Genomic DNA, 15,935 nt, shown 5'->3' with positions numbered 1-15,935 from the left:
AAATTCCTTGCAGAAAAGTGCAGCCAGCCATGAAGCCATGAAGAACTGAGGTAATAGCCACCAAAAAGACAATCTTGCAGGTAAAAAAGGAAGGAAATCTCTTGGAGAAGACCAAAATCAATAGACCCAAGTTAAGGTCCGATGGAGGGGCTGCACAGGAGTAACAATACATGTGATACACTCAACAAATGTTTTCAGGAGTTGCAATTTTCCACACAAGAAATGTGCATGGAAGAGACAGTCGAAATGGGCAGTTCTGCCCAGGACAAAATTAGGCCCATTCTCCCAAGTTCAGATGCTGGAGGCAGCAAAAATCTGCTGTCCGATTTTCCACACCAGGAATGTGCATGACGCAGAGGGCCAGAACGTGCAGTTCTTCCCACTTTTTAGGAGCAGCATGACTTCTTGTTCCCCCTTCATGGTTGATATACTGTATGCCCCAGCCATGGCATTTTTCAAATGCCCCGAAGGCAAACAGACCAGTGTATGAGAGCTAGCAGAATTGCCCAAAGTTCCATGCCAGATCGAGGGACCTTCCAACACCCTCAGGGACTCAACCTGAGACTCCAAGAGACTGGCATTACTCCTGCAGAAGCAGTGACTTCACCTGGGCCAAATTTAGGACTAAACTTAAGTCAACTTCTGAAGGTTCAGTATCCAAATCCCAGGACTTTACATTTTACCGTCTGCTGCATGTTGTTCATCCGAATGCTCCCTTAGTAGCAAGTGGTCTATGTAACCCACAATTGTAATACCACAGGTTCTCAACAACCCCAGAATTGGCGTCAACATCTTGGTAAACAACCGGAGGGTGGTAAACAGGGGGAGATTAATACTATAAATGAATAGTTGCAATCCTCCACTGCAAAATGTCAATTTTTGGGATGTGCAAATAGACATCTTTGATTTTTTTAACTAATGGCAGGAGGTCCCCCTAATGAAGCAAAGCAATTAATGAGATGGTGGACTCTATTTTGAATCTATGTACTAACAGGAACTTGTTGAAACCTATAAAGTCAAAAATAGGCCTTAAGTCTCCCTTTGGCTTGGTAACCTTGAACAATTTAGAAACAAAACTGAGACAACGCTTTTTCTTGGACGGCTAACCACACAGTGTAGAAGGGGAAGCAGCAAAACTCCAGCTTTTAGCCTCTGGATACCATGCTGCCGACCCATATATCTGATTTCCTGGTTCTGAAGGCCCATAGACATCCTCCTACCCATGCCAGTGGGGGCACCCCTTCACTGAGAGGAGGATTTGTCTCTGGAACTTAGGGGACCAGTTCTACTTATGAAAATGGGATGTGGGCTTTGGTTTGCAGCCTGATGCTGGTTCCTTAAGAAAGGAACCCTTCTTGGACTCTGAAGGGGTCACTGGTTTCTGACCAGTCACATTGACCTTCTTCTTAAGGGATAAAAGCATGTTCTTTCCCACAGTTACTTTCTTGATAAAGGGCATCAAAGGATGGTCCAAATAAGAGTTTGCTCTCAAAAGGCAGCCACTCAATTTGCTTCCTGCAGAGAAGTTTGACGGATCAGCACTTGAGCCAATCGATCTTTCTCTTGTGGACAGACATAAGCCACTAATAAGGTCAGGGCTCTTGTAAAGTCTTTCAGGAGTTGTCTAAATTGCAGAATCTAAGGTTAGTGTGACCCACATCTGCCAGAAAGTGCACTGTGGTCTGCCCGTCTCAGACATACCTATACTAGATCCTATTATTACTTCTAAGAGGACTCAGTCACAGAGGATTCCAGATCCTCGACTGCTTCCACTTCTTTTTTCTACCCCTCAATAGGAGTTTCCTCCGTTTTCTCATTCTACCTCAAAAGGGGGTGCATCCCAGGCTTTGCAAACCAGTATGAGCTGATACTGCAGTCCAGATATGGCTGCAGAGAATTCCTCCCTTGACACAAAAGACGAGAAAGACAGTGCCTCTGGAACAATAGAGATACTAGATGCAGGTAATCAGGGGAGCCATTGCAGGGGAACCTGGCAGGGGGGATCCCCCTACATAACAAAGGAGAGAGTTCATCCCATTGCGATACTGCCCAACTTTCTGTCTGAGCGAAGACATGGCTTGCTCATGTATAATCAGGCCTGTATACCCTAGAGGGACGTGGCCATTCAGCTGAGAGGAGTGTTGGCCCAGGCCAGTTGCGTGGCAGCAACTCCAAAAATTACAAGTCTCCTGTACATGCTGTACCCAAAGGAGAGGATATCAGTGCTGACAGTGTTGGTAGGAGACAGGATGATGCAAATATATACGTTGGATTCTGTTAAGTCTGTTCGACATAGAAACCACACGTACTGTACAATAACCGGTAGGGAGGGGCTCAAGGTGTTAGGATCATAGTCCCAACCCATCTAAGAAATCCCGCCAATCATAGGCAGGGTGTGTATGTGCAGCTGCGGGCCAGTAAACGCCTCATTGCCTATAATTGGCGGTGTGCCGTGAGGGCTTCCTGGCAGGATTGCTCAGGTGGGTTGGGACTACGATATGAACACGTATGAGCCCATCCGTAATAACCAGAGTCAAAATAGCCCCTTGCATGGAAAGAATTGGGCAATAAAGTTGTCGTGCACACCATATTCGACCACCTCTAATAAACACTGCCACAGGCCACAGCTAATTTATATCACCTGTCCCTTATTGCCACCCCACCTTCCCCAAAACATATGTTCTCCTCCTCCCTTGTAAGGGGATCCAGTTTACTGACTATAACAATTGGGAGAAGGAGCATTTTATGCCCCCAAGGAGCTCTCCAAATGCCCTACAAATATCAAAGTGCACACATACATGTAGACTCTACTGAGAATGTGGCCAAAAACCAATTAAAGTAGTATTAAACCCCAAACCAGAAATGTAATACAGTACCCCTCACATTTCTTTACATATTTTATTATATTTTCATGTGAGAACACTGAAGAAATGACACTTTGCTACAATGTAAAGTAGTGAGTGTACAGCTTGTGTAACAGTGTAAATTTGCTGTCTTCTCAAAATAACTCACACAGCCATTAATGTCTAAACCGCTGGCAACAAAAGTGAGTACATCCCCTAAGTTGAAATGTCCAAATTGGGCCCAAAGTGTCAATATTTTTTGTGGCCACCATTCTTTTCCAGCACTGCCTTAACCCACTTGGGCATGGAGTTAACCAGAGCTTCACAGGTTGTCACCGGAGTCCTCTTCCACTCCTCTATGAAGACATCATGGAGCTGGTGAATGTTAGAGATCTTGCGCTCCTCCAACTTCCATTTGAGGATGCCCCACAGATGCTCAATAGGGTTTAGGTCTGGAGTCATGCTTGGCCAGTCCATCACCTTTACCCTCAGCTTCTTTAGCAAGGCAGTGGTCATACTGGAGGTGTGTTTGAGGTCATTTCCATGTTTGAATACTGCCTTGCGGCCTCCAAAGAGTGGGGATCCTGCTCTGCTTCAGTATGTCACATTACATGTTGGCATTCATGGTTCCCTCAATGAACTGTAGCTCCCCAGTGCTGGCAGCACTCATGCAGCTCTAGACCGTGACACTCCCACCACCATGCTTGACTGTAGACAAGACACACTTGTCTTTGTACTCCTCACCTGGTTGCCGCCACACGCGCTTGACCCAATCTGAACCAAATAAGATTATCTTGGTCTCATCAGACCACAGAACATGGTTCTAGTAATCCATGTCCTTAGTCTGCTTGTCTTCAGCAAACTGTTTTGTGGCTTTCTAGTGTATTGTCTTTAGAAGAGGCTTCCTTCTGGGGCGACAGCCATGCAGACCAATTTGATGCAGTGTGCGGCGAATGGTCTGAGCACTGACAGGCTGACCCCCCACTCCTTAAACCTCTGCAGCAATGCTGGCAGCACTCATACATCTATTTCCCAAAGACAACCTCTGGATATGACGCTGAGCATGTGCACTCAACATCTTTGGTGGACCATGGCAAGGCCTGTTCTGAGTGGAACCTGTCCTGTTAAACCGCTGTATGATCTTGGCCACCACGCTGCAGCTCAGTTTCAGGGTCTTGGCAATCTTCTTATAGCCTAGGCTATCTTTATGTAGAGCATAAAAATGTTTTCAGATCCTCAGAGTTCTTTGCCATGAGGTGCCATGTTAAACTTCTAGTGACCAGTATGAGAAAGTGAGAGCGATAAAACCAAATTTAACACCTGCTCCCCATTCACACCTGAGACTTTGTAACACTAATGAGTCACATGACACCGGGGAGGGAAAATGGCTAATTGGGCCCCCCATTTTTTGTTGCCAGCGGTTTAGACATTAATGGCTGTGTGTCGAGTTATTTTGAGGGGCAGCAAATTTACAGTTATACAAGCTGTACACTCACTACTTTACGTTGTAGCAAAGTGTCATTTCTTCAGTGTTTTGTCACATGAAAATATAATAAAATATTTACAAAAATGTAAGGGGTTTACTTACTTTTGTGAGATGATGTATGTTGCAACTTTTTAAACGTTTCTTCCCCTTTGTTTTCACATGGTGACCTGGCCAGTAACAAATCTTCTGTGTCCCTACTCTAGCTAAATGAGCACAGGGGTACCCATGGACAGAAGCGGGAGTTAAGTGTACTAGCAGATTTAAATACGCTGACAAAGGCAAACATTAGTTCGGCAAAAGCAGTTACAGCAAAATGTTTTTTTTCCTCTTTTGGAATAAATGTTTATTAACCACTTACCGACCGCCCACCGCCTATTTACATTGGTCCTTTGACGCTAAATACCAGGGTTATGGCAGCAGATAGCTGCCATAACCCTGGTATTTTTTAAAAACGGCGGGCGATCGGCTTTCACATAAGGGTGGTCCCAGCGGCGTATTCACCGCGGGATCACCCTTACGGTGCGGCGGGAGGGGGGGGGGGGAGAGGTGCCCCTGCCCCCCCCTTCCGCCTCATCCCGGCCGTTTTTCTCCGCTTACCGGACCCACCGGCAGTGGGGAAAATGATCCCAGAACCTCGGAGACAGAAGTTGAGTGAGGGCAAGATGGCCCTCACTCAACTCCATGGTCTTGGAGGACCGGAGCGACGTCAAATGTCGTTGCCTAGCAACCGGTTTAAAGGGCCGATTTTTTAACTTTTTTTTTTTTTTTTCATTTTTAGTGTAGTTGTGAGGTGTGAGGTCTTTTTGACCCCAGATCTCACAATAAAGAGGTTCTGTCATGCCTATTTCTATTACAAGGGATGTTTACATTACTTGTAATAGGAATAAAAATTATCAAATTTTTTTTTTTTTTTTTAAATGGTAAAAATAAAAAATAATAAATAAAATAGGGAGAAAAAAAAATTAAAGCGCCCTGTCCCCGTTAGCTCGCACGCAGAAGCAAACGCATATGGAAGTCCCGCCCACATATGTAAACGGTGTTCAACACATGTGAGGTATTGCCACGATCGTTAGAGCGAGAGCAATAATTTGAGCCCTAGACCTCCTCTGTAACTCTAAGCTGGTAACCTGTAGAAATTTTTATTAAAGTGTCACCTATGGGATTTTTAAGTACCAAAGTTTGTTGCCATTCCGCAAGCATGCGCAATTTTGAAGCATGACATGTTGGGTATCAATTTACTCGGCGTTACATTATCTTTCACATTATGGGAAAAAATTGGGCTAACTTTACTGTTTTCTTATTTTTTTATTCAAAAAAAGTGAATTTTTTCCATAAAAATTGCGTTTGGAAGACCGCTGCGCAAATATGGCGAGATAAAAAATATTGCAACGATCTCCATTTTATTTTCTAGGGTCTCTGCTAAAAAAAAAAATATATAATGTTTGGGGGTTCTAAGTAGTTTGAGAAAAAAAAAAAAACGGATTTTAGCTTGTAAACATCAAGTGTCAAAAATAGGCCCGGTCTTAAAGTGGTTAATAAATTAAATCTGATAATTTTAACGATCCCTGCCAGTGTTAAAGGGGAAATACAGCCAAAGCTTGTTTGGCTATACTTCTCCTATGGTTCACAGGAGTGCAAATCGTTCAGCAGACAGCCCGCTGTCAGCTCAGAACCGGTCCAGGCTGGGGAAAGATTGCAACCATATGGTAGAGATCCACCCAGATGCCTGGACCGGCATCTGGCTCAGCCACTCAGCGAGGAGAGAGCTGGTGACTGGTAGTCAACAGGTTTCTGCTCAAGGAGCTCTGAGAACCAAGCGATTAACAATGTTTGACCGCTCAGTTCTCAGCCTTAGAGCGATGCTGCATCCACCTAGGTAAGTAGGATTACAAAAAAAAAACTCAACTTTCACTCTTAAATGGTTTGTCTCTTCTCTGTAAGTAATACATCTTGTAAAGCCCCGAACACACGTAATGATTGTCGGCCGAACGATCGGCCGTCTTTTGTCCGGTGCTGCCCTGTCGGTTGAAAAGTGCTAAAGACTGCACACGAATTTTGTCGGCCAACAACAGCCGACTGCAGAAGTGATGTCATGTGATGGTTAACTTTCCGTGTGTTTTTTCTTCTCTGAGCATGCCCAGTCTTGTTTGTCGGCCGAATTCTGTACTGACTGAGGAACAATCGGCCGTTCTGGTGTTGGCCAACAAAAATTTTAAAGCCTGCACACCAGATTCTGTTCGGCCGAAAAGTCGCAGTCGGTTGTCGGAAGCATCATACTAACAAGCCGACAATCGGCCGATCGGACGTTGGCCGAATATTTACGGCCGACAATCGCTACGTGTGTACGGGCCTTAAGAGTTCTTTTAAAAAAACAAACATCAGACTTACTGGCCAGATCACCAGGTGAAAATATAAGACAGAAAGCCTTCAAAAGAAAATGAATGTAGCCATCACATCTCAGAATTTATAAGCTTCAATATAATATTGGTTTGTATTTGGGTTTAGTTCTGCTTTATCCTGACAGTGTATTATATTATAGAGGAAACTGGAACACCTGGAGGAAATTAAACAAGCACAAGACAAATATATTACCGCCATCTAGATAGAACATGCCATTGGTGGACACTGATCCCAGGACACCAACACAGCAAGACCACCATGCTATCTACAGTCAATAAGCGGTTAAACCAAAGTTTAAAAAAGTTTAAAGTGAATGTTTCCTGGCTCTAGACATTATAAGTATTTACATATTCTTAACAAGCAGTAGAGGAGCTTTAAAGTGTAGGTTTAACCAACTTTTATTAATTTTTTTTTGTCTTGGATACAGTGTAACGTGAGAAAACCATACCTCGTGAAAATTCCATACCCACGTCACTTCCTGTCAGAAACAGCTGAGCAGCGTAGCAGTGCGCATGCTCACAGCTCCGGTTACCTCATTGAACAGCTGATGAGCTTAGCATTGCGCATGCTCGGAGCGTATGGAATGTTCACGGTAGTGTGTTATAACGTTACACAGCCTCAGCTGTTGCGGAGGATACATTAAAACACCTTGGCTGCAACATGAGTCATCTCCGCTCCTACCCCTGTCACTTCCCTGATCTCGGCTAGTAAATGTAAAAGCGGCGGCGGGTGTATGAAATCTAAATCACGGAGATCTCGGCTCCGTGATCCGCTTTTACATTTAGTAGCCAAGATCAGGGAAGTGACAGGGGTAGGAGCGGAGATGACTCATATTGCAGTGGAGATCTTTTAATGTGGTGATGCGGTGTAACGTTATAACACACTACCGTGAACATTCCATACCCTCCGAGCATACGCACTTGTAAGCTCCTCAGCTGTTCACTGACGTAGGTGCACCGGAAGTGACGAGGGTATGGAATTTTTACGGGTATGGTTTTTTCACGGAACACCGGTATTAAAAGACTGAAAACCTCTATAAAGTTATTTTTTGGTGTCTGCATCTTGCTCGAGAGGGGGGCAAGGTTCCCTTCACTTCCTGTCATGAAGAAACAACAGAAAATGATAGGAAATCTCTTCAAAGTGAACATAATTCCCTTCATTATTACAGAAACAGATGTCCCATTGGGACACACCTATTGTTCTGATGACAAGGATGGAAAAATAGAATAAAAACCTGACAAAAATCTAAAAACCTGACAAAAATCTAACCCTTCCCTACAAACATTTTTTTTAAATTGCCTTTGAATACACTTTAAAACAAGTCTTCACTGACCTCTGTAGCTGTGAGTACTGTGGAGACATACATCCTCACATTTTTACAACAGAGGAAATTAAAGCAACCCGCCACAATTGCATTCCTTTAAAGCAGGGACTTGGAAGCCTTCTAAAGTAAATAAATAGTAGGTGCTATAAGCTGTTCAAAAATGGACTGCAACCAAACTTCAGAGTTTCTGCTGGGATCAACAAGGAAAAATTGCTCCACAGTATTGGCAGCTACAGAAGTTAATTTACTGCTTACTAAGTATATGTAAATATTTATTTGCCCATAGCCTGATCACAGGTTCCCAGAATATCACTTCCCTCTTGCATACATAAGTAAGTACATTAGGTAGGTAAAATCATACATACCGGTGGAATTACAAAGAGCTCACTTCCCACGAGATCAAAGAGTCTGACAGTCCCTGTGCTCTCACCATAAGCCACCAACGTGCAGTCATGGCTCCACGCCACACATCGCCACTGTGGATTTGGATCTTTGGGAACTAAACAGGAAAACAATACCCAGATTATTTTTCCAATATCTATGTCTAAAACTGGCAACATACAGTATTTATCAAGCTCTGCTAAAAATAACCTTGATCAAGCTTGCCATCCATGATCATTGAATGCAGTGCAACAAGCAAATTGCTTCAGTGAAGTCCTATTACTAATAGCAGATCAGGACTTTGTATGAAAGATCAAAAAGTCTACTCATTTTAGCTTAGTGCAAATTTTAAAAAGGGTTTAGAGGGTCTCTCAGCAGGATTGTGACCCCTTTTCAAAATGCTTTTGTACATACAGACTAATTGTTCAGTAGTCCACTCCAGATATGACCTAGGAGGGCTGTTTAGACTCTTTGAGATAACACAGAATATATATCTAAGTATGTATGGTCTGAGGTGGCATAGGTAACAGCCGCCATTCATCAGGCCAAAATTATTTATCATGGTTTCCAGCTGGTAAGGCGGACAAGAATTTGGACAATATATAGTGGAAAAGAAGAAATAAGAAATAAAGTGCTCAACACATTTAGTCGTGACTGCTAACCCAGTGATTGATAGATATATAGATATATATATATATATATATATATATATATATATATATATATTTTTTGTGCCAATGATTTCCTCTTTCCTTGATTTTAAGGAGGCAGCGATCTAACGATTTCCATTGCTAACCCTGTTAATTTCCGTTGTCGGGCACTTTCCGGTCCAGTTTTTGCCACATCATGAGAACATGCCCAGCTGGATTCGTCCAGGAGTATTAACACTCCCCAGATGGACGTACAGATGATGGCATTGTTTTGTGATTTCTTAATCATGCCCCGGATTTCTTCATATTGGCGAGTATCTTGTTTGACATCTCTACACGAATGATCTATGTTAGCCTCTACATTGTAAAAATTAAATATTGTGTATGATACTCATAATATGTTATTTATATTTAGAACCTATTTGGAGGTCACCAGTTTCCATGGTCCCTGAGGAATCCCACAAAATGGCGGCGAAACATGTCGGACCTGTGTGACCTTGTTACTCTAAGATATGGTTCTTAAATCCGTTTTTTATTTGCACAATCTTGAATTATTGTATTGATGCTTTGCATCTTTGTTGATTGATTTTTTCATGTTATTTATTGTATTTTATCTTATTGCTCTTCATTATTTATCTACACTTGCCAAGTGAACCTCACCTTTAAAGCCCCAATTTGGGTGTATCCTGTATGTACACATGGGTCCCATGGGGCCAATCTAGGGTCCTTGGAGACACCTATTTCCTTCCAATTTCTATATATACTAGGGATGTGGTGAGAGTTCTCTTGGCCTACTGGCATTTGGAGTTTGGCACTAATAATGTTTTTAATAGTATGACATTTGTCCTACGTCCACATATACTTAAGCATGGCACAGTGCAATATTTAGCTCATTTTTACAGCTCTACCTAAGCGATGGATAATGTGACATTGCTCTCACATCCATAGCTACCCAAGCCTTGTAAGGTGTTATGCTCATCTTATGTCTAAACATTGCTCTCACATCCATAGCTACCCAAGCCTTGTAAGGTGTTATGCTCATCTTAAGTCTACATCTACCCAAACACTGGGTAGTCTGTCATTCATCTCATGAATATAGCTACCAAAACTCTGTATAGTACAGCATTCATTTGATGTCTGTAGCTACCTAAACATTTGATAGTGTGACAATCATTTAATGTCTATAGCTTCCCAAGCTCTGTAGCGTGACTTTCATCTCATGACTATAGATATACAAGCTCTGTATAGTGTGACGTTCCTCTCATGTCTAAAACTACCAAAGAACTGGATAATGTGACTTTTATCTTAAGTTCACAGACACAGGTACTCAAGAACCGCACAGTGCAAAGTTCATCTCATGTATATAGCCCTACCTAAGCAATGGATAATGTGATATTAAAGTAATGTTTATAGCTACCTAAACATTGTATAGTGTGATATTCATCTCATAGCTACTCAAGCACTGGATGGTGTGTTGTTTGTCTCATGCCTATATATAGCTACCCAGACTCTTTATAGTACAAAACTCATCTCATGTCTATAGCTACTCAAGCACATGATAGTGTGACAATGCCTTCACATCTATAGCTACCCGAATTCTTTGTAATATGACCCTCATCCTAGGACTATAGCTACCCAAGCATTGTATAGCATGACATTCATCTTAGGTCTATAGCTATCGAAGCTTTGTATAGCATGACATTAATTTCACGTAGATAGTTACCCAAGCTTTGTATAGCATGACATTCACCTCACTTCTTTAGCTATCCAAGCTCTGCAGAATGTGATGGTCATCTCACATATTTAGTTACAAGAACTGGATAGTATGATGTTCATCATACTTCTATATTTACACAAACGCTGAGGCTCATCTCCAGTTTCTAAAGCAGTGGTCTCCAAATTGCAGCCCTTTGCTTGCCTTTATCTAGCCCTAGGAGCACTATTCCTCCCAGTGATACAAGACACTATTCTTGCCAACTGACACCAACAATGGGGCATCATTTCTCCAACTGACACCAACAATAGAGCACGATTCCTCCCAATGATACCAACAATGGGGAACTACTGCTTCCCTCAATACCAAATGTGGCAATATTTACTCCTACTGATGCCAGGAAAATTTACACTCTTCCCGACCACAGTCCTGACCCCCCTAAAGTGTAAAGAACAATAAAATGGCCCTTTGTTTAGAATATTTGGAGACCCCTTGTCATGGACTTGCAATAGTTTGGCAAAGCTTACCTGTCCCATCATGTCTGTATTAGAGGTCAGACTGCACTTCTGGTTCCTTTTCATCACCTCTCCTTCCTGTTCCTGCCCCACCCAGGTCATCACAGGAAGTCTATATTAACCAGTGCACTGCAGGTCTGCTTTGCTGTTCAACAGTGTTAGTTTCCTGTTTGCCGTGTGCTTGAACTACTCTTCTGTGTACCGACTTTGGCTTGTCTCTGACTATTCCTGTTTGCCTGTTACCCTGACCTTTGGCCTGTCCCTTGACTACCCTTGTCTGCCTGTTGCCCCGAAATCGGCTTACCCATCACCATTCTGTGTGTCCTGAGTGGCTGCTTCCCTTCTCTCCCTACGGAGCGTGACCTGGGGGACCCCAGGGGCCGCGGCCTGGGCCCAGCTGCATCCTCACCACTGCATGCTCACCACTAGAGGCTCTGGTGAACACCTGCTGGGTCTTAGACTCCGCGCCCTTGGCACATTATCTTAAGAGAAATGCTAATTAGGCGATACATGATTTTAACGGGTTAAAACCTTATTAAAATAATTTCTTTCCCAAGAATAACTATCAATATAAAAAACAGAGTGACAAATAAATGACCAATTTTATGTCTTTGGTTAAACATACACAAGTAAATCCAGCGTTCCTTGAGAATATTTTAGCTACTTAGTATGTCTGCAACATATTTTTATATTTCAATTAGCCTCACTTCCAGACCCTGCTCTTGTTGACCTAGCTGAATTGTATTAAACTGGGTGATTTTTGTTGAATGCTAAAAAAAAGGATTGAGGACAGCACATTCATATAATTACTCACCTTGACATTTTCCTATAACGGAGCCAAAGTCATCTTTTGCAGACCTGGATGTGCGCAGGAAACAGAATACAAAGGGGAAATTAAATCTTGATAACTATGAGAGAGTGATGGATTCTTGCAAACATACAGAGGAGATATGTACGCATCAGTGTTATGAATAAATAGATGAATTCAGGAGCTAAGTCTTTGCTAGAAAAGGGCATTCTTATCCTAAGCGGGGCTTGCTCTGAAAATCTAACAATCCTTATTTTGTACGTGTGTGTATGGTCCTAATGCAAATTAATTTCTTCTGCTGCCTCTGGAAAGAAATTCATTGCTTTAAAAACAAAACATAGACCGCATTTTGAATACCCCAGCTGAAGTTTAATAAGAGTTTATGTCCAACTTTGTTTACTTCTAAAGTTAAAGGCCTTTTTTTAATGACTCTTGAGTAGAGGTTTTATTGGACAAGGGATTGTAGGGCTAGCCTTACGCTTCAAGATAATAGTAAGCAATACATTCATCAGAACATTATGCAGGAATCAAAACATTTACAGGATAATTAGGACAGAGCAGGTGATCTATATTTCACGTTTTGTGCATGAATGCTAGGTAATATATTAGCATAAATTTTACAGAAATGTTTTAATTCTTCCAGAGATCAGAGTAGTCCTCCAGATCTTTGTTTAGCCACCATCCAGGGTCAGATTCTACTTCCTAGACTGAGATGGTGGTACAGAAATGACACGGTAGATCTTGGGGCCCATGTAGTTCACAAATATCTGACACACATTAGCCCCCTGCTACCAGCTATCACCTTGTGAATTGGTGCAAAGTTACAAAATAGCAGTCTGATCACCAGAGGAGGGAAGATTGAACACCTTCCCTCCTGCCTGCAGCAGACTGACGACATCTTCCTAGTTAAAACAGAACTTTAGTCCAGGAAGAAACCTTCGGCAAATCTGTACATGCGCATACCCAAAGACAGTGACGTTCTTACAAATCTCTAATAACCGCTTTTTGCACTGGTGCATCCACAGATAGGGGGGCAAAATCAGCACATGAGCAGATGAAGCAGTGCTCGCTCAGGGCCCAAAGGCTTAGAGTCAGGAGGGTAAGTGGAGGAGGGGGGTTGTGGCGGGTGGAATAGTCATTCCCTGTGTTCCGTGGGAATAACCTACCCCGTGAGTAATGCCTACCCTAGTCACTTCCTGTCAGGAACATCTGAGCAGCATAGCAGTGCGCATGCTCAAAGCCCCGGGTACGTCACTCAACAGCAGAGGAACTGACAAGTGCGCATGCTCGGATGGTATGGATTTATCACGGTAGTGTGTGTAACGTTACATTTGCGGCGGGTACATTAAAACAGCTGGGCTGCAACATGAGTCATCTCCGCTCCTATTCCTGTCACTTCCCTGATCTCGGCTAGTAAATGTAAAAGCGGCGGCGGGTGTATGAAATGTAAATGACGGAGATCTCGGCTCTGTGATCCGCTTTTATATTTATTAGCCGAGATCAGGGAAGTGACAGGGATAGGAGCGGAGATGACTCATGTTGCAGAGGAGCTGTTTTAATGTAAGGGCCGACAGTGTAACGTTACACACACTACTGTGATAAATCCATACCCTCCGAGCATGCGCACTTGTCAGGCCCTCAGCTGTTCAATCACTTAGGTGCTGACGTAGGTGCACCGGAAGTGACGAGGGTAGGCATTTCTCATGGGTAGGTTTTTTTCACGGAACACCTGCACCAGTTTAAAAACAAACAAAAAAAACCTTTAAGAAAGGGAGAGTCAGGGAGAGTCAGGGTAACATCACTTAAAATTTAGGATGAAGGTAGGCTTTGAGAAAGTCACATGACTGGAGAGTAAGGACTGAACTTTTCTGAAAAATTATACTCTAAAATACTTCGAATTTGACTTATAAAATATACTTTTTGCTGTATATTGTGCCCTATGAAAAATGTATTCATGCAAACTCGTTAAATTACTGAAATATCCGCTTTAAGTAGATAGCCAGAACATGAATTTAAGAAAATATGAAATAAAAGTGCAACCAGCCAATGATCATTCACTTTGCTATGGAGAAAAGAGAACAAACCTCGCTCTGTGAATATCTGCAGTTCTGCCCTGCAACTAGTAGAAAGACAGGTAGGAAAATCTCTGTTATGATTATCACCCCCTAGTTCAGAATTAGTCTTAAAATTGGTCTGATCATCATTATCTATGTATGAAACATTGCCATTCCTTACATAGATAATGATGAAAAAAAATAAACCCCATATGCAGCCCTGCTGTAGACTGCCCCGCTTTCAGCTGCACCAGGCATTGCTTCCATCCATTTCTCCCCCGGACGCCTGTGCTTCAGTGTGTAGGAGTGACTACAAGCTCCATAGCTCCCATAGGTGGAATACCCCTTTATCCACAAATAGTTTTACAAAATACTGTTCATCCATCTTTTTTGTACTCGATCACTTACCTAATTTCTACACACTGGTCCTGAACTGCTGCCAAAAGCTTTCCGTTACTAAAAGAAAAATGACAGCAAATACATTGGAATCATTACCACGCTATTAACTGTTATAAAATGCTGCAATTATGAAAATGTATTCTGTCTGCTGATAATCTCTCTCTCACACATGGCAAGGAATCCTTCCTGCTCTCCAATAAATTATGTGTTATGGTGCATTTTAACCACCTCACCACCACCTGATGTTTATGAATGGCAGAGTGGTGGACCTTGGCATTTCCTTAGTGCCATTGATAAACAGCAGTGGAGAAATCTCCCTCAAGTGGCTATTGCAGCTCTTAAATGGATGTCAATCAATTCAAGGACAAAGTGTACAGAGCCAATCCAAGGCGGCTCTGTACCATGTGATAACTATCACAAAGGTAAAGACAATACCGTTTACTTATAAATTTATTAATGGGGAATGAAGGAATGGGTCAGTAGCAGATGAATCATAGTGAGAGATTTTCACTGACTGTGGGATCACTTTTAACCCTTCTCCTCCACCTTCGGATGTTATCTCCATCCTGTCCCTGTATGCAAACTGTATATTAAATTAACCTTTACTTTCATGGTTATATCTGACAATCCAGTAAAAGTTTACCTAAAAAAAAAAAAAAATTCCTCCCCTGCCTGCTGGCCATCTCTTTCCACAATGTCCGGCATGCTTTGCAGCTTCTCCTCTGTATTTTACTTTCAAAGTCTAAGAACTACAGACCCCATGGTACCTTGCTACCTGCAAGGAGCGATTCCTGTACTGACTTCCCAGGAATCACTGCTGGCAGGCTGCAAGATACCATGGGATATGTAGTTCTTAGACAATGAAAGTAAAAAGCAGAACTCCTCTCAGCACCTCTGTTGTTCAGAAGACAGGCTCTGTGAAATGTGTGACACAGCAGTGCCGAATCACAGGGCATAGTGAATTTGTGTCACAGGATTCAAGGAAGTAAATGTGTGGGAATCTTTCCAAAGTAAGTTTACAAACTTCAAGGTGAAGCAGAACATTGGAAGTAGACTAGAAATAATTGAAATACAATGGGAATAAAAATAAAAATGTATAATTTTACATTTGACTATAAATATAAATATATATATATATATATATATATATATATATACACATATTTATACTTTAACCCTTCACCTCCCTTATGATTTCACATTTGACTATATATATATATATATATATATATATATATATATATATATATATATATATATATATATATATATGATATATATGTATATGCTTTAACCTTTCACATCCCTTGTTCTGTACACCTCCCATCTCCCTTTTACCCACTGCATTTGACCTTTAAATT

General features: G+C 42.1%; 1 protein-coding gene across 1 annotated transcript in view; it reads right to left on the bottom strand.

Moving 5' to 3' along the window:
- Positions 1-15,935, bottom strand: part of NBAS (NBAS subunit of NRZ tethering complex) — a 1,303,215-nt gene that overhangs the window by 1,250,742 nt on the left and 36,538 nt on the right. The window contains exons 5-7 of the mRNA XM_082252487.1: positions 14,584-14,631; positions 12,128-12,171; positions 8,419-8,552 (exon numbers count right to left, since the gene is read on the bottom strand). Of these exons, the coding sequence (XP_082108613.1) occupies positions 8,419-8,552; positions 12,128-12,171; positions 14,584-14,631 (226 nt within the window). The remainder of the gene's footprint in view (positions 1-8,418; positions 8,553-12,127; positions 12,172-14,583; positions 14,632-15,935) is intronic.

The sequence above is a fragment of the Pelophylax lessonae genome, assembly GCF_965119305.1.
Source record: "Pelophylax lessonae genome assembly, chromosome: 3".
NCBI lineage: Eukaryota > Metazoa > Chordata > Amphibia > Anura > Ranidae > Pelophylax > Pelophylax lessonae.
The sequence above is the reverse complement of the archived record's forward strand: the minus strand, read 5'-3'. Positions and strand labels throughout refer to the sequence as shown.